General features: G+C 40.9%; 2 protein-coding genes across 5 annotated transcripts in view; one reads left to right on the forward strand and one right to left on the reverse strand.

Moving 5' to 3' along the window:
- The first annotated feature begins 2,083 nt into the window (after positions 1 to 2,083).
- Positions 2,084 to 22,024, forward strand: Slc24a5 (solute carrier family 24 member 5). The gene is made up of 8 exons (XM_029536087.1): positions 2,084 to 2,257; positions 14,174 to 14,257; positions 14,342 to 14,445; positions 14,781 to 14,881; positions 16,604 to 16,887; positions 19,375 to 19,581; positions 21,145 to 21,246; positions 21,691 to 22,024. Exons 1-8 carry the CDS (start codon positions 2,191 to 2,193, stop codon positions 22,011 to 22,013), a joined length of 1,272 nt encoding a protein of 423 aa, XP_029391947.1. The 5' UTR covers positions 2,084 to 2,190; the 3' UTR covers positions 22,014 to 22,024.
- Myef2 (myelin expression factor 2) overlaps positions 21,228 to 27,738 on the reverse strand; it is a 33,294-nt gene continuing 26,783 nt past the window's right edge. For all 4 annotated transcript variants that reach the window (XM_021192212.2, XM_021192211.2, XM_021192214.2 and 1 more), the window contains one exon: positions 21,228 to 22,754. In XM_021192212.2, the coding sequence (XP_021047871.1) occupies positions 22,591 to 22,754 (164 nt within the window). In that variant the 3' untranslated portion in view covers positions 21,228 to 22,590. The remainder of the gene's footprint in view (positions 22,755 to 27,738) is intronic.

Below are 27,738 nucleotides of genomic sequence, written 5' to 3' on the forward strand. Positions count from 1 at the left end.
GTTTCTAAGAGTCACTGATCTTTAATCAACCAACTAGTGTTCCCTGTGGGCCTACTATGTGCTGCAGATTTCTGCTCTGTGTCAAACATGGCCTTGTACCTATTGGTACTTGCTTCCTTTTTTTTTTTTTTTTTTTTTTTTTTTTTTTTTTTTAGCTTGTTTGACTTGTGTTGAAAATTCTGTTTGCTTCTGCTGTTCCTGACACTTCAATTGTGAGCGATGCTTTTGTTGTGTAAACTGGTTTGTGTGTTGGGTTTTTAGGGGGCAATCAGAAAGTAGTCAGCACCCAGTGGCTCATTTCCCTGGATCTGGTTCTGAGAGTCCAAGTAGGGCTCTGCTCCACTTGCTGAGCACAGATTCTTCTAGGTTCTATTCCCGTGACTCAGCGACTCAGCATCCCAGTCACAGGGCACATCCGGAAAGCTGAGTGCCGGAGAGGTTTACCCCAGGAAGGTGCTGGGTGGTTTTTAAACTGCACAAGTTCATGAGCAGCCAGAAGCAGCTCACTCTTTTACACCAGGTGCACGGGGTTCTACATCAAAGGCTTGGCACCTTGATTTTTAATTTATCAGTTAATTCATTATTTGATATTGCATACGTGCATATAATACATTCCAATCATACCAATTTTATGTACAAAGCAAAGGAATCATAACAGTTGCAAAGCTACAGAATTTCTTCATGGCAGTTTTTAATCTCAGTCCAAGAAATAAATAATGACAGAGGGGTGACAGAATAACAGAACAATGGCCCCATGGAAGAGACTGTCCTCCAAAGGTTACATTTGTCATGTAGTACACACCAAACCAAAAGAGAGGAGATCTCTGCCTTATAGATAGTGGAAGGGAGGAACAGAGAGGTTAAGTACTTGCCTAAGGTCACACAGCTAAGAAACATTGCTTGAACTCAACCCTTGTGGTCTCCCCCAGACCCTGTGCCATCAGCCACAGGTTGCTCCACCGCCACAGGTTTGCAGGATCTTGGCAAGCTACAGAATGTATTCGAACGCTGTCTGCCTTGTCCAATTAGCATTTTATACAGCTCCTTCTGGCAAAAAGCACAGCTGATCTATGATCAAACAGCATCCAGTCTGTCTCCTTAATAGTTCGTGGCGCTGTGGGCGGCTCTCCATCCCCATAGCTGCCGCCTTCACTCATGCGGCCCTTATTTCCCAGTTCAACTGTTACAGTCACCTCCTAATTGACCTTTCTGTCTCTGGCTCTAACTGTAGATGAACATGAGCGATCCAAATAAAACTACAAACCGCACCGTGGTAGGCAGAGTACATATACACCTGCCCAAAGAATTCCTAGAAACAATGGCTATTGGGAAGGGGGTGAGCGTGGGGGATGGGGGGACAGCATCAAGCAAACCCAGGTCCTCACAAATCTAGAGAAGTCAAAGGCAGTGTCAGTGTGAAGATATTAAAGGGATCCGGCATGAGCACAGTTGCAGGCTGCCTGGGCCTGCCGTCTGAGTCCGGCATGGAAACAGCTGTAGTGCGTGTTTATCTGCGCCCCTCCCTAACTCTTCCAACCTCCCTAGGACTTGGATCTCCTGATCAGAGAAGCCAGGCTGTCTCCCTTGCTGGCCTCCTAAGCTGTGACACCCCCTCCCCCCGCAGGCACTGGGGAGGAAGGAGACTGCTCACATGATTCAGCATAAGTCTCCCTTGCTCCCTTCCTGAACCACACACTGCAAAGAACACGCTGGAAATGCGGACAAAATGGGGCCCAACGTGGACAAGGAGGATCCTGCTGCTGGGGATCTGCTGGGTCTCTGCCTACCTACCTGTCCGTGGTGTCTCCCTGCCCCCGCGCCTCCCAAGGGCCACAGGTAGGTGGCAGTGGGCCCAGACACCCCAGTCCCACATCAAGATGTGGGATGGAGAGGAGAATGGCCATGCCCCCTCCCCCTCCCCGACTCTGGCTGTATCTGCCGTGCTTCGTAGCCCTGCAGATTATTACTTGTATTTCCACCAACGTCCCCATATTCCTCCCAAACACCCCAGTTTAGGCTTTGTGGGCTTGAGATGTGTGACTCCAACATCTTGTGATCTTTTCCTTTTCCTCAGCAGGAAACAGCACGCAATGTGCTGTCTCTCCAGCATCGGAGTTTCCTGAAGGGTTCTTCACCAAGCAGGAGAGCACAGATGGAGGCATTGTAATCTACTTCCTCATTATCCTCTACATGTGCATGGCTGTCTCCATCGTCTGCGACAAGTACTTCTTGCCCTCTCTGGAAATCATCAGTGACTGTAAGTTGCCAGGAAGGTCTCCTGTGACCTTCCAGAAGAGCTGTCGCACAGATCTGTCCATCTCAGCTGGTGGCAGAGCACCCATGTCTGTCCTGGGGTCCTGTGGGGTTCATCCTGGGAGTCCAGGCAGAAGCATGTTTTTCAGTTGTTATTATACACAGCTAGCTTCCAGAAGCTTCCTTTTGTTCTAGCATCCCAGTGGCTGTTAAGAACAACCCCGGGATTTTGCACCACTGGGTGCCTGGTCCTCACTTTTTTCTATTTCAAACCCTTTTCACTTGGGCTCTGAGGGTGGGGGAGAAAGAAATGTGGCCGAGGACCTCCTTTCTCTCTACTCCTTGACTGGCATCCTGCAGTTAAGAGAACTGAAATTCATGAACCAATAAGTAAATAAATTCTAAACTCCATGTAATGGGACCTCAGCTCTCAGGTAATAACAACCCTGGGTGTTAAGTGTTGGTAGTTTCTGAAAATAAGCTCAGATCCGCAAAGCCTGTGTACTGTAGATTTCCCAGAACTCTGAACAGGAAGCATCACTTTGTGGATGCACTGGTTCCTCACACAAGGAAAAATGATAGCTATTCATCCCCACGGAACTGCCAAAGTCTGCAGTCTCTCTCAAAGCTGATTAAACTGCTGAGTATCTTCATTTCACAGCTAAATCAAAGGGAAGGGCTGTGTCCTTTTGCAAGACTACACAGGACAGAACAGCAGCATCCTTAACTCCATCCCACACATACATATGCACACCTACACACACATACATACTCACATATGCGCACATAAACACACAAACACACGCATGCCCCCCACATACACACACAAGCATGCACACACACACAGACATACACATACATGCACATATACACACACACACATGCATGAATTGCATGTAAACTCTCTTCTTTCCCATCCTCCTAGCCTCCGCCCTTGCTGGAATGCAAGGCAAATTATTCCCTTCCTTTCATGTACGATTGCAGTACGCTTATGAACTACAGCACCTGTAATGGCAAAGGAATGAAACTTCTATCTGTTCAATAAGTTTATCATAATTATTAATATTTAAGAAGATGCAACCAGTATTATATTTTATGCTGACAACTCATTACTATTTTAGTGTTGGCTGATTTTAACACATTATTTTTGCTTAATGAAGTGCAGGAACAAAAGTCAACCCACCTAAGTGTGCATCTCTTGAAGATCCCCAAAGATCTCTAAACATACTGTTTTGCTAGAGTCTTTCTGTCAGCCTTTTGAGGGTTACTATCATCCACTCACCTACTAAGGGTCTCTAATTTTCCCATATTGCCAGTCTCTTCAAAACCATGATTTCTAATCACAGCACAGGAGCTCATGATCCTATGAGTGATTTGAGAACCTAACACTGGATTTTACTTATTACAGTGTCTGGTGAAAAAAATGATCATTTTAAGCTATTAATCTCAAAGAATTGCCTTAAATAGTATTCTGTCCGTAGCGTATGCATTCTCAGCACACTTCTCTGGTTACTTTCTGATTAAAGCACAGGGCTGTGCATACGTAAGACTTCTGATAGGTATCGTCAGAAGTATCCCACCAAGGCTATGCCGATTATACCCCCCAAGGCCTCAGCACTGTCCATTCCTCGACATGAATATCACCTTTAATATCATTGTTACATAAAACTAAAACCTCACCGTATAAAATTCCTATTTCTCCCATGCGTAAGGTGGCTATTCTATGCATCTATGGAAAATCATAGCCTTACTTACTTTTGTGATTTCTTGTCTGCATTTGGTTGGGGTGGGGAGTAAATGGACTCATTTTTCTTACTAACTTTCCCAAGACTTTAAAAAGTTTGTATAGATATTAGCACTGATATAAATTTCCATGGTTTATCATTTCTGTTTATATTGAAGGCATTCGTGGTGTTGCAGCTGAAACATTTTAAAGCTAGGAAGTCTGCTTCAGCTTTCTGTCCTGGGATCTCTCCAGAAAGATCTCTCTAAGTACCACTCCAAAAAGCCGCTCTTGCTTTTCACTTGTTTTGCTTCTATGCTTATCCCCGCACCCAAAACTCATCTTCACAGAATACATCCTTTTTCAAACTTGATCAGTCCGCACATACTAAGTACATATATGTGTGTGTGTGTGTTTCCACAATCCCAACTCTAGTAATCTTTTCATTCTCATGTCAGCACTGCATTTAATTAGAACGTGAAAAACAGAAAATGGAAAATATTGCTCACACCGCACTAAAAACTGTAAGCCTCGGTGGTTCAGCTGAGCTGACAGAACAAATCCAGCAAGAATTCTGTTTACAGAGGTTGCCTGTAAGAAGTAAAAGATTAAAAACAAGATAACCTTCCAGTCCTGCAGGAGACATGACTTACTGCATTGGACATCAGAGCATGCTCTCCATATATTCTTCCTTAAGAGGCTTCCTCCTTCTGTCATAATGACTTCCGCTATACCACTTGTAGAATTTCTTTGAAACATCATCAGCAAACATGCATTTCTCAAGAAAATCCCTGTTGTCAACATAACAGGATTGCTATCAGGACTGTGTAGGCGGTGGATGCCCATGGTGGTTATCAGGACTGTGTGGCTGATGGGTACCCATGGTAGCTATCAGGACTGTGTGACTGATGGATGCCCATGTGACGCCAATCCTCCTCAGCTGAAAGATTTGACTCAGCTCTTGAGTATCAAAATGACAGCCAACAACATGAGGTAGGAATAATGTTCATTCGACCTATTTGTCAAAGTCTGATCATTCATCTTTCAAGGTCTGCCATACTCATATTCAAATGACAACATCAGCAATAAGAATCAATCAGCACAATTTGTCTCCATCCACGGGCACTGACTTCTGGAGTCTGCATGCCTTTCCTCCGAACTCCTTGATAAGCACAGTTGTACAGTTCCACTCGTCTCATCAGCTAATGCGTAATAATACAGTCCACAGAACATCCCATGGATAGTCCACATTCTACTAGAGTGGTCCCTCACTCACAGATACCCATCATGATGCAATCATGGAAGCCCAAGCACATCATACACGTGTGTGTGTGGGGGGGGGTGTCTGTCTGTCTGTCTGTCTGTCTGTCTGTCTGTCTGTCTGTCTGTGTCTGTGTCTGTGTGCATACACATATGAGTGTGTGGCTTCACCTACATAAAAACCTTACAAGGTAGGGTTTTACTTTGCAGAAAGGGAAGCTGAGACCATACAGCTGATGCAAAGCAGGTCCTCACTCTCTCTGGTGTTCCACAGTCCAAGCTATGTACTGTAATTTTACCCATCCTCTTTAGAGATTATTTACCATCATATGGTTGTTTCAGAAGGCCAGTTCTTTTTTCTTTTTTTTTTTTTTTTTTTTTTTTGTTGTTGTTGTTTTTCGAGACAGGGTTTCTCCATGTAGCCCTGGCTGTCCTGGAACTCACTTTGTAGACCAGGCTGGCCTCGAACTCAGAAATCCGCCTGCCTCTGCCTCCCGAGTGCTGGGATTAAAGGCGTGCACCACCACGCCTGGCTCCAGAAGGCCAGTTCTATTTGAACAATTTTGTGAGCAATTTTCCACCCAAGGGCACTGAAAATTTTGATAAAAACATGAATGAGACATTCACTGTAACTATGAAGTATATTACAAAACCAAGAGTTGTTTACTGAAATAGGTTTCGACTCTTAGAAACCTACCAAGGGTTATAAATTAATTTTGTAAACACTTTCCGAGATGACTAGCCTCTCGGCCTAGCATTTTGCCTAACATTCACTTGGAGTTACTATACAGTACTATGGAATTCAAAGATCACATATAATTCCTATTGGCATATATGCTCTAGCATATATCTAAGACGGTGATGGAAGAACTGTCCCAGGATAGTCCCATCACCATAGCGCTCTCTCCTCCAATCAACAGCAGCCTATGGGGTTAGCAGCAGAGTCTTTAGCAAGGTGAAAAGTGTAGGGGCCTCGAGACTAGTCTCCATGCAAGGGAAAGTTAGAAGCAGTAGAAGGCAGAGCCTCTTACTGATAAGATGGCAGGACCCCAGCTAGGTCAACAAGTGGCATGCTGGCAATTTCCCCTATAGCTGTAGCCACTGGAGGCTTCCAGCAAGGATTTTCCACTTCTTCTCTGCTCTACTTAGGGTCATAAAAGCCACACAGCCTCCCCATGCCCTTCAACACTGAAAAAGCACACATTTATCTCCCCTGGACAGCTAGAGACAGTTTGCCATTATTTGATCTGTGTGAAATCATGACAGGTAAGCAATGCTGGCTCCACCCTTCTCCTCTGAAGTCCTGTCCTCCTCCTTATTCTGACTCAGATTCCAATCCTGCTTCTTCGTCCATTTAAGTTGGGGTACAAGAGGAGTTACAGGAGATCCTCCAAACACAAAGGTCTGGAGTGATATTAATCCATATTATGCAGGGAGAATAACTCCGCACCATTGTAACTGTAGAAAAGACATGGCTTCTGTGGCGAGAAGCAGAATGTGGACTCTGGAAAGGGAGGGGAAAGGTCAGTCGCCTTAGAGCCAAGGGAACTGAAGGATGTGACTCTCCTCAGCCCTGCCAGCTGTCCTCATCAGACCCTGACTTGAAGGATGCTCAAGAGTAGGTGTGGGTGCAAGAAACAGAGAAGAGTTAAAGTGCCAAGAAGAATGGTGCCTCTGTGTATCTGGTCATTTCAGTAAGACCAGCTTAAAGAAGCTATGCCAACGACTATCATGCCTGGTTTATGCAGCTAGTTATATTCCCGTTGTTGTGTCTTACTTGCTTACTGGCTTTTCCTTCCTGTGTGTTTCCCTCCTATATGTTCATGTGCTCAATGAAAGGTCTATGGCATACAGGAGGCCTGGAGGGGGTGGGGAACCCAGTGATCACAAGATGTGATGACGTAATTGTTCTGTCCTCTGTGCATGAGAAAAATAATAGTAAACTGCACACAGGGAGCAGTCACTGAGAATTCATTGTTACAGAATATACCAAGAACAATACTAAGACTCCTTTACCCAGGAAAAACCAAAGTGCAGAAGGGAAATAAATCAATAAAAAAACATGCTTGGAGCAAATACAAAAACCTATGATGCATGACAGCTTGAAGCCTATCTTAGGGTAAAAACAAATCAGACAGTCTCATAAGGCAAGATGTAAGTTTGTAAAACCTCTACTTAATAACCTATGCGGCAACTTTACACTATTTTTTAGAGTTCCTTTGGGTTCTTCCTTGAATCAACATCCCTATTATACTATTGAAATTTAGTAATCTTTGTTCAAAAAATGATCTCTTAATATAAATGTATGCTTATAGTTCACACATGAACACACATACCAACTGAGATTCACTCTCCTGTCCACCGAGATGCGATGCACATCTCCGTAGAAACAGGATACAGTATAAATGTACTATCCTCTTACTGTGTCATGGGTATCTCGGCTTCGCTCAATCACTCTTGAACGACTTTCTTTAAAGTTTTCTAAAGCAGCGACATAGAAAGTACAGAGAAACTCTAAGCTTTTGCACTGTTAATCCAAGCACAAGGAAGCAGGCCTTAAGGCCAGCCTGGGCTACAGAGGGAGTTCCCGGATATCCAGAGCTACACAGAGAAACCCTGTCTCGACAACACAGTCACTTGCTTCAGCCAAACAACAACAACAATACAAACATAGTCACTTGCTTCAGCCAAACAACAACAACAACAACAATACAAACATAGTCACTTGCTTCAGCCAAATCCCAGTAAGCTAACTACAGAACCCTTCATTTAAATGCTAACCTAATATGCTATTCAATTCCAACATCTAATCTCTCCATCATGCTAACATCTTTGAGTTATAACACATTTTAAGGGAAAAAAATTCCCATGTTTTAGAAAAGTCTTTTAAATATTTACTTTTTATCTTTTAAAAATTACTTTCACTACCTCTGCCTTGAACTAATGTTTGTCTATGTTCCACACTATGTTTCAGTGACAGGTGATTAAAAAAAAAAAAAAAAAAAAAAAGTAAGTTTTAATTCCAGGTAGAGCTGACTCTAACTTGTGGTTAGGAGCTTTAGTAATTCTGAGTCTGACATTTGGATAGCTTACGGTTTGAGGGGATTATCTGAACTCTTAAGCCTAGTGAAATTTACAGAGGCAAAAGCATTCTCAAAGAACAAAGACTCGGAGTAGTGCTTCTTCCCTGCCCGGCGAGCACAGCCTCCTGAGAGCCTGGCACAGCCTCCGGAGAGCCTGGCTGACGCCCACACGGGTGCGCTTTTCTCTGGCCTCAACTGTAATCCCAGGGACTGCATCTGCACCTTTAGTAGGAGCTAAGTGCTCTAGGCGCTATCAAGATGTAGGTGCAGGAGCAGGCAGTGGTGGGAAAATCACACTGTGCACTAATCCCTTTCTCTGGGAGTGGTGGAAAGCATCACTTCTTTGGCATCAGAATGATATAGGTCCTATCCCACCTCTGACCTTGGACAACAGGAACCATGGGATTCAGAGGACAGGTGAATCCACTGTAGTGGTCCACCTAGTGGATTGGGGGAAACCCTTTTTCAACAGGATCGAGCCTTTAAAAGCATTATAGAGATGTTTCAGAGTTCGTTCAGTTTAAAAATCTGATGTGCTATGAGGCTTTTCTAAACAACCTCTTTAAAGTCTCACATTCAATTATTTGGCAGTGACAGAATTTGGGTCTCCATTTTAACTTAGTTCTCTTTACTATTCGTTATAGAGGTATTTCCAAAAAGTCACAAACTTTCGGATGGGACATTACAGAAAAGAACACACTTAGGAGAAAGTCTGGTGATTTTAAAAGCATCTCATGGCCATAATGCTGTAGGTTATATAAACAATGTATTGGCACCTGAACCTATAAGGAGACCATACCTTGGATGTGTCTCCTATATCTTGAAGTGAATGTGGTTGTTCTTTCAGATTAATAGAAAAAAGAATAATAGCAATAATGGAAAAACAGAACAATTTATCTTTAATAATAAACTACAGCACAGGAAAATGTTACCCAAAGGTCAAGAAAGACAAGACCCATCTACTGTAAAGTTCAGAGATGTAAAGCATTTTATAAAATATTCTTACAACTATACAAAAAGGCTTGGGAAAAAAATATCCTTCAAGTTTTATACAGCCATCTAGCAGAATCTTTCCTTTCATAAGTATAATTAAAGCCCAGGGAATAGCAAGAATGCCTTCTGAAACCAAAAGAAGTCCGAAGGACCACTGTTGTCCCCACCTTAAAACAGCCCAATCCACCATCTTTTCCCTCTGGAAACGGAGTTTGTCCAATGAAGCAGTCTTCAGGGCACACTAAGCCACACCGTCACTGTCAGAAAGGACACTGGCTGCTTCCCTATGTCTTCCCACACCGGCTTTGGAAGGCACAGCCTAAGAAACCTGTAGCACTGACTTTTAAGTTCCTAGAAATGTGCTAGAAAACAATCGAAGATTCTTGTTTCCCAGTAATTTTCACCTACTTAAGAATGCAGGGGGAGGGGGGCTGAGGATGTGGCTCAGTGGGTAGAGCTTGCCTCGCAAGCTCAAAACCCCAGGTTCAATCCCAGCACTGCACAATCCTGAAGTGCTGGCACAGCAGCAATCCCTGGCAGAGGCAGGGAGATAGAGGTTAAACATCATCTCTGGCTACACAGTGAATGCAAGGCCAATCTGGAATACACGAGACCATTCACAAAGAAAAAAATGTTAAAAAGCATCAAATAGACATAGTTATGGTGCCAGTAACACAAAGCCATGGAAATGCTCTTGCCCTCAAGGTCTGCCAAATTCCTACAGTTACAATCTTTACAATCTATGAGACTTGACTTTGTTTCTTTCTCCCAGGTCCTGACTAGTTTGTTTGTTTGGGTGTGCTGGGTAATAAAGCCAGTGCCTCATATGTAGTAGCAAAACTGATTCTTTGTAAAATGTAAATTCTAAAACTCACATCTAAAAAAAGGAGTTAACATTAGAAGTATGAAAACTGAACACCACAGTGTAAGATAATGCCTTCATTTCTAAAATGAAGCTAGATTATACAGCAATCCAGTCTGCCTTTTTGTTCAATTTTAATATTCTACAGCAAGTTAGTAATATATGTACATACATGTGTATGCATCTATCTATGCACATATTGGTTACATTCTATACATTAAAACAAATAAGCACTGCTCAGTACTCCTGAGGTACTGAGAATGTGAAAATCAGGGGACACTCAGGTCTGGCACATAAAATCATCTACTGTGTGTGCATAGTGTTCACCACCCACCTCCTGAGGAACTTAAGATTCCAGAGTGATCTATAAGAACTAATACAGTATGTAAAATGTGCAAATAGCTTTACACTGTACTGTCCAAGGAAAAAGAAGAATCTAGTCCAGATGCAGAATGAAGGTAATTTCTCTTTGACTATTTTGATACACAGGTGGTTGAATCTGAGGCTATCAACCCTGGGGACAGGGTTGAGTATGTATGATTTATATGTGGAATAAAAGAAACACCAGGAAACCAAAGTCCACAAGCCATATTTTTCTCCCTTCACTGTTTTTTACTGAAGTCAAATATTTAAGTGATATAGTTAAGGCAAGTAGGAATTGATGAGAGAGTCTGGATTGAATTATCTCACTGCCCCTTCTGAACCCTGTTCACAATTATCATCACATGGCAGATGACCTCAGAGTGGACCTATCTGATGTCTTACACCAACATGGCCTCAAAGGATAAAAATAGTAGCTGGGCATTTTCACCAACTGAACAAGTGCTTCAGAAGAAAAGAATATTCCCTAGTCTTTAGGGTCCACAAGGCCATCCATGATGTTCCTTCAATCTTACCACCTCTTATTGTCTCTTGGGGCTCTTCATTCTAGACCTGAGGCTGTTCCAAATACACCAGTTCTATGGATGCCACATCTATAGATGCTGTCTGTAGCCAGTTAACCTACCTACTATACTTTTTTTTTTTTTTAATATTTATTGATTACTATATCTAAGTACACTGTAGCTGTCTTCAGATGCACCAGAAGAGGGCATCAGATCTCATTCCAGATGGTTGTGAGCCACCATGTGGTTGCTGGGATTTGAACTCAGGAACTTCAGAAGAGCAGTCAGTGCTCTTAACCACTGAGCCATCTCACCAGCCCCCCCCCCCCACTATACTCTTAACTACATAGTAACACCCTCATTTTGAAACCTCTGCTCCAAAGTTACTTATCTCATGACATTTCATATCTTCTTTATTTTCACTTCTTTCTGCTTCTAAAACCCCCATATTTTGTGTCTGTCCATTCACCACACTATAAGGTGAGAGACGCAGCTCTTGTCTGTTTACCGCCATATCCTGACACGCAGAGAAGCATCTGGGATAGTTAGTGTTGGTATTCAGTAATGAAAGTAAGATGAATTTGAAAGTCAGCTACTTAACAAACTTAGCTTACAATATAAAGTGCCATTTTCACTGTCCCTCACCCTAGGAGCATTACGGAGATCAAGCAGCTGGTCAGGGTCCCCACTGCAGTTACAGTGATAGGACTGATCTGGAATCATGAAGGCTTGTTCTCCCATGTGTCTGGTCCCGAAGCTTGGAAAGCTCAAAAGGATGCAAAAGCATAGATGTTGGTTTGTCTTGAAAGACAATAAGGGCTCATGACATCTGTCCCAGGTGGAGGTTTCAAGATAAACCAGGATATGTGGTGTCTAGGGCACTAAAGCAAATGTCCCAAGAGAGGCCACTTGAGGAAATTCTACCATTTGCTTTAATGTCCTGACCTTGAAAATACTGTCCCACTGTCATGGCCCTCAATTTGTCAAAGCAGTTGCAAAGATCATCTGTGCTCATGTGTGCTAGCCAGGTGCTCTACCACAGAGCCATATGCTCAGTCCCCTTTTAAATTATTGGAAAGGATGTGGAATACAAATATTGTAGTAAGTTTTGTAAAATTCAATGTGATATACCCCAAACAAGGAATTTATAAGGCCAAAAATCAAAGTTTCAGCAGAGAAGAAATGTGTACTTAAAAGCAAAACCAGTTAGGTGATGAAGAGATGGCTATGGTTAAAGGCACTGGCTGCTCTTCCAGAGGACCTGGGTTCAATTCCTAGTGCCCACATGGTAGCTCACAGGGGATCTGGCCCCCTCACACCAGTGCACACTAAAAAAAGAAAAATCAAGACAGTCTTCACAAGGCAGACCCCAGGAAACGCTGCCAACCATGAGAGACCAAATCAAATACACCAGAGTTTGAGGACTAAAACCTTAGTACAGTAAAAGCAGTTAGCATCAAAAAAATACTTGCATCAAATCTGAGTTCTAGTGGCCGGAGTGATGGTATGCGTGGCTCCCAAGCTTGAGGATGAATTCTGATCCCCAGGACCAAATGAAATGCCAGGTGCACTGATGCATGACCCTGGGAAAGTGGTGCAGGAGGGTCCCCAAGGAGCTTCAAAGTTAACTGAGCAAAGACACCTGACACTGACATTGGCCTCCGTAACATGTACACACACACACACAAACACAAGCACACACATGCACACCTCTTATTGGCAAACTTGATGGAGATTTCTCAAAAGGCCGACTTGTTTCTTCAATGTGGCTTTTTTTCCTCCTTCACGTAGTACATTCTTGGCTCTAATGCTGGAAGAGCCACATAAGACTCTCTCCCTAATGTCAATTAAGTGAAAGAACATGTATGATTCTAAGTCTGGACAATACCCACAAACTACTCAATAGAACAGTAATTAATCTGTTGTGTAATTTGCATAATGCTAGATTTATTGGGCTTTTTGTTTACCGACTTTCTCTTCTTTTCCATTAGATAATGTTGGTGTTGTAAATCTGTAAAAGAACACAATCCAGCTTCATTGTAGATCTTAAGAACCACTGAACCCTTTCTTGTTCCAAGTCAGGTTAGGAATCCTGAATTACTAGAATTTGTCAAAAGTTGTTTTTGCAGTTCACGTACAGCTGGAAGCCACTTCTCTGAATTGGTCAACAGCCTGGACTTTGTCTCCCCTCCTTTCTATAGTATATTTGTTTGGGAGTGGAGGCATGAAGTGGTACATGTGTTGAGATTAAAGACAACTTTTGAAGGGTTGGTTATCTATCTCCTGCTATGTGGGTTCTGGGAACAGAACTCAGGCCATCAGCCTTAGAGGCAAATTCCCTTACCCACTGACCTACCTCCATGGCCTTTAAATGTTCGTTATCTTGTGTACTGGCTGGTTTTATGTCAACTAGACACAAGCAAGCGTCATCAGAGTGAAAGGAGCCTGTTGAGGAAATGCCTCCATGAGAACTAGCTGTGAGGCATTCTCAATTAGTGATCAGTTAGTGAGGGAAGGACTAGCTAATGGTGAGTGGTGCCATCCCTGGGCAGGCAGGCCTGGGCCTATTGCTTCTTGTGAAGCAAGCCAGTAAGCAACACTTCTCCATGGCCTCTGCATAAGTTCCTGCCTTCAACTTCCAGCCCTGCTTGAGTTCTTGTCCTGACTTCCTTCAATGATAAACAGCAATGTGGAAGTGAAAGCTAAATAAACCCTTTCCTCATTAGACATGGTGTTTTGTTGCAGCTACAGAAACACTATGACATCCTGTGTATATGTGAACATGAGTGTACACCTGTCATGGTGCACCTATGGAAGCTAAATGACAAGTTTGTGGAGTCAGGTATCTCCATGTTTTTCATGGGTTCTGGGAATTGAACTCATGTTGCCTGGTGAGCTGAGCCATCTGACCAGCTCTCCTTTCTGTAGAAATGTTAAGTAATGCATTCATAGGAAACCAAGATGCATACAGGATTCCTCTATTTCTAACCTAATGTTTAATTTCCAGCTTCAGTTAATATGAGTGTAATGTACAGGTGTAATGTGTCTTTTACATAGCTCTGCTATAATACATCTTGCCACCGTCAGCCATAGTAATCACTTCCTTTATCTTCAGCCCTTGGACTGTCGCAGGATGTTGCTGGTGCAACTTTCATGGCAGCTGGTAGCTCCGCCCCTGAACTAGTTACCGCCTTCTTGGGTAAATATTGCTCCTTTGTCTTGCTGCTTATTCGGTGTGGTTTTAGTTTCAGCTTTAACTTAGCTACTGCTATCTTGCTCCCAGGTGTATTTATCACAAAGGGAGATATTGGTATCAGCACCATACTAGGATCTGCAATTTATAATCTCCTTGGCATCTGTGCTGCCTGTGGCCTCCTGTCCAACATGGTAAGAAAACTATTCAATACGATGTATTTTCTTGACAAATCCTAAACCTGCCAGGGATGAACAATATTGACACTGGAATTGCATTCAGTCAAATTTAATAACCACTAGAAAAACATTTACTCAATTGATGTAATCCACAAGCATCTCTTAATCAAATTTATAAAAGTCAGTACAGGTTTATATACAATTTTTCTTTAAAATTGTTTTTCTCTACATAATATGCAAACTTAACAATAGTTTACCACAAATATGCGTGACTTCAGTATTATACTATACACTGTTCTTGAATGCCTTATACTGTAATGCACATAGTAAATCAAACCACCATTTTCCAGGTTTCAACACTCTCCTGCTGGCCCCTCTTCCGAGACTGTGCAGTGTATGCAGTTAGTGTAGGAGCAGTTTTTGGCATAATATTTGACAACCGAATTTACTGGTAAGCTTTAAATAAGTGTCACTCTTAAAACGTAATTACAGAGTTTTTGAAGTCTAATGGCTTAGTAGTGTAGTTTCTCGAAAACTTCACTTCACTTCAGCAGCTACTCCAGTCTCAACTGACTCCTTCACAGCTGCTGGTGGCTGCTTTTCTCTCCTGTCCCTTTGCTTCTTTCTTAGCACCTGTCCTAGTCACTGAAGACAGCCATTCTTCCTTTTCCTTGGTCTCCAGGTTCACACCTTTCCAGCTGCTGTTGCTTACCTGGCCTTGGTTAGAAAGAAAGGGTCATAGTAATAAAGGCTGGGAGAACAGCAGAAGCCCTTGCACTCCTGCAGTTCCTCCCATCCTCCCAGAACAGAAGTATGAGAGGAACTGCATTCTTTACCAACCCAGAATGATTATGTGTCACCATCAAAAAAGCTTGCTGCTTTCCCATAATCTCTGTACCTAACAGGTCCAAGAAAATTTAAAAAGGCAGCTAACTTGGTGGAGAGACAGACTTGCCAAACAGGCGCATGCAGTAGTTCTTCTACCAGTGTTTCTCAACCATCCGACTGCTGTGAGCCCCTAATACAGTTCCTCAGGTTGTGGTGACCCACACCCATTAATTATTTTTGTTGCTATTTCATAACTGTAACGTTGCTGCTCTTGTGATCACTGTGTAAGTATCTGATATGCAGATGGTCTTAAGTGACCCCTGTCATAGAGCCATTCAAGCCCCAAAGGGCTTGTGAGAACAACTGTCCTAGGTGTTCTATGTTGGATACCATAAAAAAAGAGATATAAAAAATATGACCACCACATGTGTGTGTGTCCACAGAATCCAAACAGGGAGAAAGCAAGATAAAAGTCAGGTTGCTAGTATAGCAAAAACACTGGAATTCAGCTGTCACTTGTAATGATAGAAACCAAGGAAATCGGGAACTCTTTTCTTTCTGTTTTTAGTTAAAGCAGAGAAGTGATTCTCTGCTATGAAATAAAATAACAATATTCACGTGATAAAAATTAGCTAATACACAGTAAAATGGGAAACCAAAACATAGACAATTCTTGGTGCTGTATTTCATTTTTGAGAATATTCTTTATTTCTTATGAATATAAAACAAATTAAGCTACAATCAAATCATCAAAAAGGGACCAAGCATAGTAGTACAGATATAAAACCCCCAAAACTCAAGTAGAAGAGGTAGGAGGATGATAATCTGAGTGTTTGAGGCCAATCAAGGGTGCAGTGTTCAAAGCCAGTCTGGGCTTTTACAGTGAGACCTCAAAAGCCAACAATACCCACCACTTCCGACTTTCTTCTGAATCTCTGTAAAGTGCACAGCACCAGCCAAAATCTAACATAATCTAAGTATTCCACACAAGGTTTCTGGATCAGAAAATCTAAGAGACAGTATTATTATTTTCTAATTATTAAATATTTGAGGAATGTAGTATGCTAAATAAATGAATTGAAAAATATCTATTAATTAGTTTTAAACTCTCCAACTACTTTGTGCCTATTAATTGAAAAGAATCTTTAAAGTCAGACAATGGGTTTTATATTACTTTTTAAAGAGGCAGGATTTTAATCAATGAGTTTGTAACCATACTATAAACAAGACTGGGTAAAGAAAAGCATTTAGGAGCGGTTCCTTGAACTTTCCACTGTTGCTTTTGCTAGAGAATATTGTTTAAAATTACTCTGGATAACTACACAGCCATTTCCTCCACATCCAGGTATGAAGGAGCAGTGCTGCTACTGATATACGGGCTGTATGTTCTGCTGCTGTGTTTTGACACTACAATCAGCCGACATGTCATGAAAACATGCAGTCCCTGTTGTCCCTGCCTCGCCAAAGCTATGGAGGAGAGAAGTGAACAGCAGACACTGTTGGGGTGGGAGGATGAGAGCCAGCTCTTCATTCGTCGCCAGTCAAGGACAGACAGTGGAATATTTCAGGAAGATTCTGGTTACTCCCAACTTTCTCTAAGTTTACATGGTCTTGGTCAGGTTCCTGAAGGTAAAAACCACACCCTGCCATCTAACACTCTAAAAAGACCCGAGTTCTCATTGAGTTAGTAATTAGTGCACGGTTACACAGCACACTATGGAGGCAGAGATGACAACTGCAAGGAAGTTCAGGCCTTTAAGGAACTCCCAATATTTTTTTTGTAAATCAGCTGAAAGTGTGGGGGAAGGGGAGTAAACACAGACATGGAGGCCAGAGTCAGTCATGGATGCTAGTCCTAAATTCTTTGAGACTTCACATCATTTGAGACCAGAGTCATTCAATGAGCCTGTAGCTCACTGATTAAGCTAGACTAGCTGGCCAGTGAACTCCAGGGATCTGTCTGTCTCTGCCTTCCACATCACTGGGATTATACATGTAGGCTGCCGTGCTTTTTTATGTGGTGTTGGGAATCTGATCGCAGACTCTCATGCCTGTGCACCAAGCACTTTACCCACTGAGCCATTTCCCAGACTCAAACTGAAATCAGCTAGAATTCCAAAGTTTAAATACCATAAGCAAACTGCTAATACCATGGTTCATACAGGCAGACTAAATAAACTTTGATGACACTCAGATGGGAGATGCACATGGAGAAAGCATTTGAATTGGTTTGGGCTCCATGGGATAGGAAAGGCTTTAACTCAATAATCTGACAGTGTAGTCAGGAAGCAACAACTGATACTTTTATTGCATATATGATACAGGGATAAGTATGCTCTGAACCGAGGCCTGGGAACACTAGCAAAGGCCTGCTCACATGCCTGCAAACAGGGCAAACACATACAAGTGAAGCAAGCAGCAGAGGAGCAGATTGACAGGAAGTACAGAAGAGTCGAGCAAGAAACCCTAAGGAGCAAGCAACATTCCTGAAAGAAAGTCAGAGCTGCACATTAGGTTCTTTACTGTCACCCAACGTTCACAGAAGACTGAACTAAGGATGGCACAGGACATGAACAAAACAGAAAAGGCAGTGGGGATGAATTATGACACACAGTAGAATTAGCATCACCAAACTGTGGCAGCAGCAGGACCATGCCGAGCCAGAGGGAGCAGAGACCACGCTGGAGCTTAGATTTTCACTAAGAAAGAACATCTTTGTAACAACTGTCAATCAAAGGAAAGGGGATGATTCAGGGGCACAGACTGGGGGGGAAAAAAAAAAAAAGCAGGGGTAACTTAAACATGCTGTGTGAAGCAGAACATGAGCTTGATATGCTCGATATGACAATAGCATTCCCAACTAGAAAGCTTTTATAGCAGTGGTTCCAATTTCGGTTAGGTGATTGAGAAGGAAACTTCTAATTTATTACTTTAAAATTTTGACATGAGACATTTATTTTCACAAAACATACTTTGTAGTCTTTAAGACTGGGGAGAGTTAAAACAACAAAAACTCCAAAGAACTAGTCAAAAATGTTCAGGTTAAAATCAGTGTCTAAATTAATGGTGCACTGTCTGAGTCTTGGTAAGCTTTTATGAGTTACAATAATATTTGTGATTTGATCCAACCTTTACATACTTAACATATTCATTAGTGTGCAGCCTAGTCCCACTTATCTAATCTACTCACCATTCTAGAGCACACCCTGGAGCTATACCAAGGATGCTAGGCCCAGCCTTCTCTAGACTCCTTCTAGCAACTGTGAAGCCTGAATTTAGTAAACAACCTGGCACAATGAGAATCAGAAAGAACATTCCCCGGCTGGTGAGATGGCTCAGTGGATAAGAGCACTGACTGCTCTTCCGAAGATCCTGACTTCAATTCCCAGCAACCATATGGTGGCTTACAACCATCTGTAATGAGATCCGATGCCCTCTTCTGGTGTGTCTGAAGACAGCTACAGTGTACTCATATAAATAAAATAAATCTTGAAAGAAAGAAAGAAAGAAAGAAAGAAAGAAAGAAAGAAAGAAAGAAAGAAAGAAAGAAAGAAAGAAAGAAAGAAAACATTCCCTAAACATGCATCAGCAAGCAAGTCAGTCCTACTTCCTACTCTGTGAACAGTCACCAGCACATTCAGCAAACAGTTCAAGATATTTGATTCGAGCAGTCGGTTAAGGGGTGTGGAGCATCACAGCTTATACTGTCTGCCTAGTTTTAGTTACGTTTCTTCTAACCAGCAGTAACAGTAATGAGTATTCCAATGTTCTAGACCAGTGCTTTTCAATTTTCCTAATGCTGAGACCATTTGATACAGTTCCTCTTATTGTGGTAACTTTTACCCATAAAATTATTTTCACTGACACTACATTTAACTGTAATTTTCCTGTTATAAATTATAATGTAAGTATCTGTGACTTCTCATGGTCTTAGGTGGCCCTTGTAAAATGGTTGTTCAACACCAAAGGGATCAAGACCCACAGGTTGAGACTACTGTTCTAAACAGTCTTTAAAAAAAATGCATACAGTAACTTATTCCAAAACAGCCCTTCTAAATGGGCCTAACATAAGTGTACATTTGAGAAAATTCAAAATGTTTAACTTTCCCACCACAGATCCACCAAGTGTTTTCAGCATGCCAGAAGCAGACTTAAGAAGAATTTTTTGGGTTCTCTCTCTTCCTATTATTACATTACTTGCTCTGACAACACCAGACTGCAAGAGGAAGTTTTGGAAAAATTACTTTGTGATAACCTTTTTCATGTCTGCACTATGGATATCTGCATTCACATACATCCTAGTTTGGATGGTCACAGTAACAGGTATGGAATTTAAGTATAATAACACAAGAAAATTATTCCATGTAAGAACAAATTGGAAGTATTCATTCAAAGTAATACTGGGAGCATACATATTTTTCAGCAAAACTAAAAACTATTTACAAAATATGAAAGCTTTAATATCAAAACCAACAAACTCATTATTGTCTTTGTAAGTTACATATCAAAAGCATTTCTTCTGTATGCTATGACACAGTCAGGGATATAATTCATAGAATAAATTTATAATTACACAGGTTTCATGAGAATTCTTCATAAAAGTGAATTCTAATCCATAGTAGGAAGTAGAGAAAGAAATTGACTGGGGTCAAGAGAAAGCAGTAGGTGCTTTCTGTCTGACTGGATGGTGTTTTCTTATGCTTTAAATATGTATCACAAATACAGTGCAAATAACTAAATGAGAATCAAGGTTTTGATTTTAGGTTTTTAGCATCTTCCAGAGTACATTTTACCACTTAGTCCTAATATGCCCATTAGAAATAAATACTCTTTCCTCCATGCCTAAATCATGCAACCAGAATGTATCAGTGAGGCTTCACTGACCACAGCTGGGCCCAGACATCTACTAACATGTATACACTGCTGTCCTCACACTGCTGGGACTAAAGAATTACAACACAAATTCAAACCCTGTAAAGTTGGAATAACTACTACCTGGAACTCTAAACTGGCTGGTCTGACTTCTCCCAGATAACTAACTTTACTGTAACTGTATGCTAACAAACAAACAAAAGCAAAATAGTTTTCTTTTTCATGAAGAAGATAAGAATGTCCAGGTAGCTTGCATATTTGCTGTATCCAATTTTTCCCAATCAGAACGTATTTGACATCAGGCAAATTGGAAGAGATGGATCAAATACAAGATCTCAGATGAGCCCCTAAGGTGACAAACAACTCTGTCCTCACTGTGAACTATGGTTTTCATTACAACCATGAGAGAGCAGTTTCATGTCCCCACCCTTTTTAAGTGCACTCTGGTTTTATTTCTCAGAATGAACCCATTTCTGCTATCAATTTGACACAAATATTAAGAAATCGGTGCCACATGTTAGACTCAGGCAGGAAAGAACAAGGTCTTGTCTACCTCAAATATCTATGTATTTATTTAAAAAAAAAAAACAAACGGGGAAAAAAAACCAGTAAACCAAGTAGCATTTCACATTTTAACATATTAATCAATAGCTGTAAGGTATTTAATTCTTAAGTACTCTAGGTAATGTCTAGAAACGAGAAAATACAACAGTCCAAAGCGGCATCAGTAACACCCACAGCTTCCTCTGGATGCCAAGTCCAAGGCCTTTCCTGCTAGAGCTCTGGCTGCTTGCTACCTTCAGAGACCTGAAGAGCAAATGCTAACCTGGCTACCCCAACTATCAGCCTGTTTCAAACACGTTGACATCTAAGAACCACATACGCAGATATTCGTTCAAATACCTAAACATACCTAAATACTTTTCCTGACTAGGGAAGTATTCGAGCTGCCTTCAGAAAATGGTTTATCTAAGATCTGAGAATTCTAACCTGCAGTCTCTGTGCCTGTTCCAGGGGAAACACTAGGGATCCCAGACACAGTGATGGGCCTTACTTTGTTGGCAGCAGGGACAAGCATACCAGATACAGTCGCAAGTGTGTTAGTTGCAAGAAAAGGTAAGACTAGAGTTCTTTTACCACAAAGCAAGTCAAGGTAAATGAAATAATACTTTCTTGGTAACATACCTTAAAGAAAAAAGAAGTGACCCGGGGGAAGCATTTAGTTTTTAATAGCAGATTAATTCCACCAACCTAATCCCCGCCAGACCATTACCTGAAATGTGCACTAGATGGTAATTCACTGTCAAATGAGAATAAAAGCAACAAGTAAGCTGCATACCTTATTAAAAATGGTTTAATAAATAAAGACAATTATTAAATAAATGTTAAGACTTTAAAATACTAACCCAAGGAAATACAAATTCAATAAGACTCTTGCTCTAACAATAACAGTTTTTCTAAAACTAACCAACAAAAAGTATCCAGTGTTTTTCTTATGAAGATTATTAATAAAATATAGTATTGATGTGCACATTTTAACAACATGCTATTCTTCTGCAGGTAAAGGAGACATGGCTATATCTAACATCGTGGGATCCAATGTGTTTGATATGCTATGCCTAGGTCTTCCCTGGTTTATTAAGACTGCATTTACAAATGCATCTGCTCCTATAGAAGTGAATAGCAAAGGACTCACATATATAACAATCTCTCTCAACATTTCAATTTTATTTCTGTTCTTAGCAGTTCATTTTAATGGCTGGAAACTAGACCGAAAGTTGGGGGTGGTCTGCCTAGTGTTATACTTAGGACTTGCTACTTTATCAGTTCTATATGAAATTGGAATTTTTGGAAATAATAGAATAAGGGGTTGTGGAGTTTGATATTTTTAATAGTGTTATGTGGAAAAGATGGAATGATAGAGGGGCAAAAAAAAAAAAAAATTCATGTCTTCATTTAGGTCAAATAAAAAGCATCTTCAACTTTAGAGTGTAACACTTAATTACTATTCTTTATAAGCAGAGAAAAGTAATTTAAACCAAACCAAAATCACATCCTAATTTGTCTGAGCCCTTTCTTTCCTTTAACTTACATACAAAGCAGAGATTTTAAAAGGAAAAAAAAGTACCTGTTAACTTACAACAAGGCTGGGGAACTAGAACAGACACGCTCTACCACTGAAAATAACAAATGGCTTATTTCATTAAAAATGGTATGTCCATCCACTGAAACTGAATGATCAGACGTGCTGTCTTTAGAAACTCAAACTTGAGAACAACAACAACAAAAAGAAAAAAAAAAAAAAATCACAGTATATTTTCAACATTATACTGTTAAAAGCTGGTGGGAGTTTTAAAAGTTCATTTTTACAGCATTTGTAAGCATACAACATTACTAAAAAATGACTTTTACTAGGAGAGTCAATAAACAGATGAGGGAAGGTTCCAACCATGCTTGAAATTACGCATTGCGGTCCAAGCGCACATCGATTTCCCTGCCGCTGATCTTGATGCCATTCATTATCCTGCAGGCCTTTTCAGCTGACTCTGCGGATTCAAACCTGACTGTCCCACAGCCTTTTGACTTGCCATTCTCCATCTTTATTTCTGCAAACATTACATGACCTGGAAAGGAGAGTTACACAATTACTAGTCCATTTAAATGGGTTCCATTTCACTAGACAAGTTCTGTGAACTCTTCACAGCAATGGAGAGAGATCACAGGTAATTTGGTTAAACATATTAATTTAATACTATAAAATGCATGAGAGCATTATCATTTTACAGTCTGAATACAATTCCTATATAATGACTACATATACATACGTATTAGCTTATATAAAACTGGAATTGGACATGGAGTTAGGTTTTAAGCCCCCAATTTCTGAAGTAGATGTTATAGCAAAAAGGCTAGCTATAAATGCCAAACAACTCACCATGACCCCTGACAACATTACACCTTTAATGAAAATGATACAGTAGCCACTGTCCAATCTCCTGAATCTTTCTCCCTTCTGTTTTTATCTTCACTTCTCTTTACACCTCACAAGAGCAACTATCCATAAATATAGTTTCTGTCAGTTCATAAAAGGACCCACCAATTTGACTTTTCAAATACTGTGACAATTTAGATTCAAAAATCTTAAGGACGGCATCAAATAAGGAAATGGTTATAAAATGACAGCAGATTTAAAACAGTAATGATAAAAACAATGCTGTTACAGGGATATTTCAGACAAACTAGTAGTCTTAAACAAGAGCACTGCTGAGGTAAACAGGAGGGAGGGAGTAGTAACCACATGTAAACCAGTAAGCCAGACTAAAAAGACTGCAGCTCAGGTGGTAACCTGTGCCCTCACTCGCGGATACTCCCCTGCTGAATGCACCTATCATCAAATCAGGCTGGCCTTGGGGTATTCAGAAGCTAGATCACTGTGCTAATTCTAGTATGTAAACCAAACCAGACAGACACGTTTAGTTTTACAAAGGAAGGAAAAAGGGAAAAAAAGACAAAAGTAAAAGGTGAGGGTCTGTCAAGAAGTGAAGCCCTTTCCAGATGAAAAAAATTAACATTCCTCTTAATGATTAAGCAAGGATATTTTCCTTTCAAGGGCTTGAGCTGAATGAACTCTTTATTTATAACACCCTATGCTGCTTTTTCTAATCCACTTTCTATGACATTACTTCTCAAAGCCAACTGATAATCAATCCTTCACATTCTCAACACATTAATACACAAAGACAATGTCACGCTGATTCAAAACCACAACTTGTAAAGCAAAACTGAAACTTGTTAAGTATGTCCCTAAGAGTTTTAAAACAGACTAATCCCAGGGGGTGGGGGTGGGGGAACAGAATGATTAAAGTAGATTAACATAGAAAAGAAAATACATAAAAAGAATCTGCTTTCTAGTTGGTGTGTTGGGGAGGGGGGAGTTACAGAATGATATTGAGACATATATGCTAAAAGAGACATTAACAGTTGTCTCGGTCAGGGTTACTCTTGCTATGATAAAACATACGACCAAAAGCAAGTTGGAAAGAAAAAAGTTTTCAGTTCCCTCTTCCAAATCACAGTTCTTCATCAAAGAAAGTCAGGACAGGAACTCAGACAGAACAGGCCCGGAGGAGGGCTGCCTTACTCCTCATGGCCTGCTCAGCCTGCTTCTTATAGAACCAGAACCACCAGCCAGGAATGACACTGCCCACAGCGGACACACATCAATCACCAATTAAAAGATGCATGCTCAACAGGGTTGCCTAGTGCTGGATCTTATGGAGGAACTTTTCAACTGAGGCTCCCTCCTTTCAAGGTGACTCTAGCTTGTCAAGCTGACATAAAATGAACCCGTAGAGTGACAGACAGTGCAATATCCAAAATCCTCCAGCATGTAAGGAACTGGTACTCAGAAAGGAGCATCTCCATTAAGGTGGGCTTACAGAGATTGCCAAGGACTGTGGAGAATTGTACAAGCTTTGAAAGAGGAGTTTCTTCTCTTATTCTTTACCTAAATATTTAGGTTTTTCTACGTTTCACAGCATAGGGTTATAAGCAACAATGGGGTTTATGTGAGTAAGTAACCTGAAAACGCATTACCTTTCTTTCTCTCTTTCTCTTTCTCTCTCTCTCCTCTCTCTCTCTCTCTCTCTCTCTCTCTCTCTCTCTCTCTCTCTCTCTCTCTCTCTCTCTCTCTCTCTCTCTCTCAAGATTTATTTATTCTATGTAAGTACACTGTAGCTGTCTTCAGACACTCCAGAAGAGGGCATCAGATTTCATTATGGATGGTTGTGAGCCACCATGTGGTTGCTGGGATTTGAACTCAGGACCTTTGGAAGAGCAGGTGCGGCACTCTTAAGCACTGAGCCATCTCACCCGCCCCCACATTATCTTCTCTTAAGTAAATTGTCTTGTAATCTTTCAGACAGGATTCTCTTTCCATCTTCCAACTAAATTGTCCCTTTTGGTTAAGGGACTGATCACTCAGGTATGAAGACTCCTAACCTCACAATGATGTCATGGTCTCTTGGCTGAGACTCAAGAGATTTCTCACTTGGGATACTTACATGATAGAGATCAGCCTACAGACATGTTCTCATGGTCTGACCAAGCTATCCAAGTAAACCAGATACACAAAGAATCCTAAGTCAATGGCTGGCTTGGTCCTTTCTCAGACTTGGGGGGCTGAGTCCAGGCTTTCACATACCAGGCAAGGGTGTTAATGCTGAGCCACATTACATCCTCAACTTTTGGTTTGTTTACATTTAAAAAAAAATCTTTTTAAAGGCAGACTCACTAATTTGCCCAGGGTGACCTGTAATTTACTGTATAACCCAAACAGTCCTCCCACCTCAGTCATTCTGAGTGCTCAGACTACAGGCACTCACCAGTACACTAAGGTAAACTCCACATTTCCCAACCATATGAAAACAGAAATAAACATATTTTCTTTCTAAAATAAATAATTTATAATAGAAAGTTTCAAATTAAAATCAATCTGCCTAACTTTTTACATGCTGAGGGCGACTTCAAATGGCCTACTATCTTGCAGAATTACAAAGAAATGAATACAAGACCAACATTTCAGCAACTGTATAGGACTAAGTTCTGTCATAAAAAGGAGAAACAAAAATTAGACACACTGCTGTCACACAGAGCAAGTATGACTAATGAACACACAATAAAAAGAACCCTTTCTAATTTATTAAATCCAGGTTATTACTTTCTGAAATGGTATATATTTGAGGATATACTGACCACAACTAAAAGCTAAACTAATACATTTATAAATAAATAATAAAATTTATTAAAAGCTATGAAATTATTATCCAGAGTTCAATGTTGCCTTCTGGGGGTTTATGATAATCTAGAACTTGGAAACAGGAATTTTCTCGGTAATTCTTCATCTTTAAGGAGATCTGAAAGTATCTTTTCTGAACTATAAAGCTTGAGAAGATTGTGACTGCTCTACCAAGGACAGTTCACTACATACATTCTATTAGTGAGGCATCTGCCAATAAGTTACTTCCTGGCAGATACTGAGTCTAGAGTACCACTAGATTCTTCCTCAGCAACAACATTTACTTAGCTAGCTTGGACTCAGGAAAACAAAACAGCAAATAAATCAAACAAAAACACCTACCTATAAGACAAAAGAGGTCATTATTTGCTTGTGTCAGGTTAAAACAATACTGTATTAAAACAGAAAAACTCTAGGATTCATACATAATGTGATATGGCAAGAAACAGTTCATTTCAAACATGTCAGATAAATGCTCTGGCAATAATAAAGATTTAACTCTGCATTACTATAATTTACTTTCTTTGCCATCAATGTTAATAGTTTAAAAAATGGGATGATATGGAATTATAGAAATACAATACTAAATATAAAATTGAATAGCAGCTTTATAACAGATTTGAAAGTAAAAAGATAAAATTAATTTGACCTTTTAACTCTCAGTGTATTGGCTGGTTTTGTATGTCAACTTGGCCCAAGTTAAGAGTCATCAGAGAAAAAAGAGCCTCAGTTGAGGAAATGCCTCCATGAGATGCAGCTGTAAGACGTTTTCTCGATTAGTGATCAATGGAGGAAGGCTCAGCCTATGGTCGGTGGTCCTGAGTTCTGTAAGAATGCAGGCTGAGCAAGGCATGGGAAGAAAACCAGTAAACAGTACCCCTCCATGACTTCTGCATCAGTTCCTGTTTCCATTTGAGTTCCTTTCCTGATTTCCTCCGATAATAAACAGCAATATGGAAATGTAAGCCAAATAAACCCTTTTCTCTCCTACTTGCTTTTGGGTCATCTCATTACAGCAATAGAAACCTTAACCAAGACAGCGAATTTGAAGGGGGAAGAATAGAAGAAAAAAATGAGTCCGTTATCATTTAGCCACTACTTTTTTTTAGATATTTTCTTCATTTACATTTCAAATGCTATACCCTCTGCACCCCCCCCCCGGCTCCCCAACCCACCCACTCCCACTTCCTGGCCCTGGCATTCCCCTGTACTGGGGCATAAGATCTTCGAAAGACCAAGGGCCTCTCCTCCCAATGATGGCCAACTAGGCCATCCTCTGCTACATATGCAACTAGAGACACAGCTCTGGGGGGTACTGGTTAGTTCATATTATTATTCCTCCTATAGGATTGCAGACCCCTTTAGCTCCTTGTGTACTTTCTCTAGCTCCTTCTTTAGGGGCCCTGTGTTCCATCCAATAGATGACTGTGAACATCCACTTCTGTATTTTCCAGGCACTGGCATAGCCTCACAAGAGAGAGCTGTCAGGGTCCTGTCAGCAAAATCTTTCTGGCATATGCAATAGTATCTGGGTTTGGTGGTTGTATAATGGGATGGATCACTGGGTGGGACAGTCTCTGGATGGTCCTTCCTTCTGTCTACTCCAAACTTTGTAACTCCTTCCATGGGTATTTTGTTCCCCATTCTAAGAAGGAACGAAGTATCCACACTTTGGTCTNCCTTCTTGAGTTTCATGTGTTTTGCAAATTGTATCTTGGATATTCTAAGTTTCTGGGCTAATATCCAATTAGGAGTGAGTGCATACCATGTGTGTTCTTTTGTGCCTGGGTTACCTCACCCAGGATGATATC

The sequence above is a fragment of the Mus pahari genome, chromosome 3 (genome assembly GCF_900095145.1).
Source record: "Mus pahari chromosome 3, PAHARI_EIJ_v1.1, whole genome shotgun sequence".
NCBI classification, from domain to species: domain Eukaryota; kingdom Metazoa; phylum Chordata; class Mammalia; order Rodentia; family Muridae; genus Mus; species Mus pahari.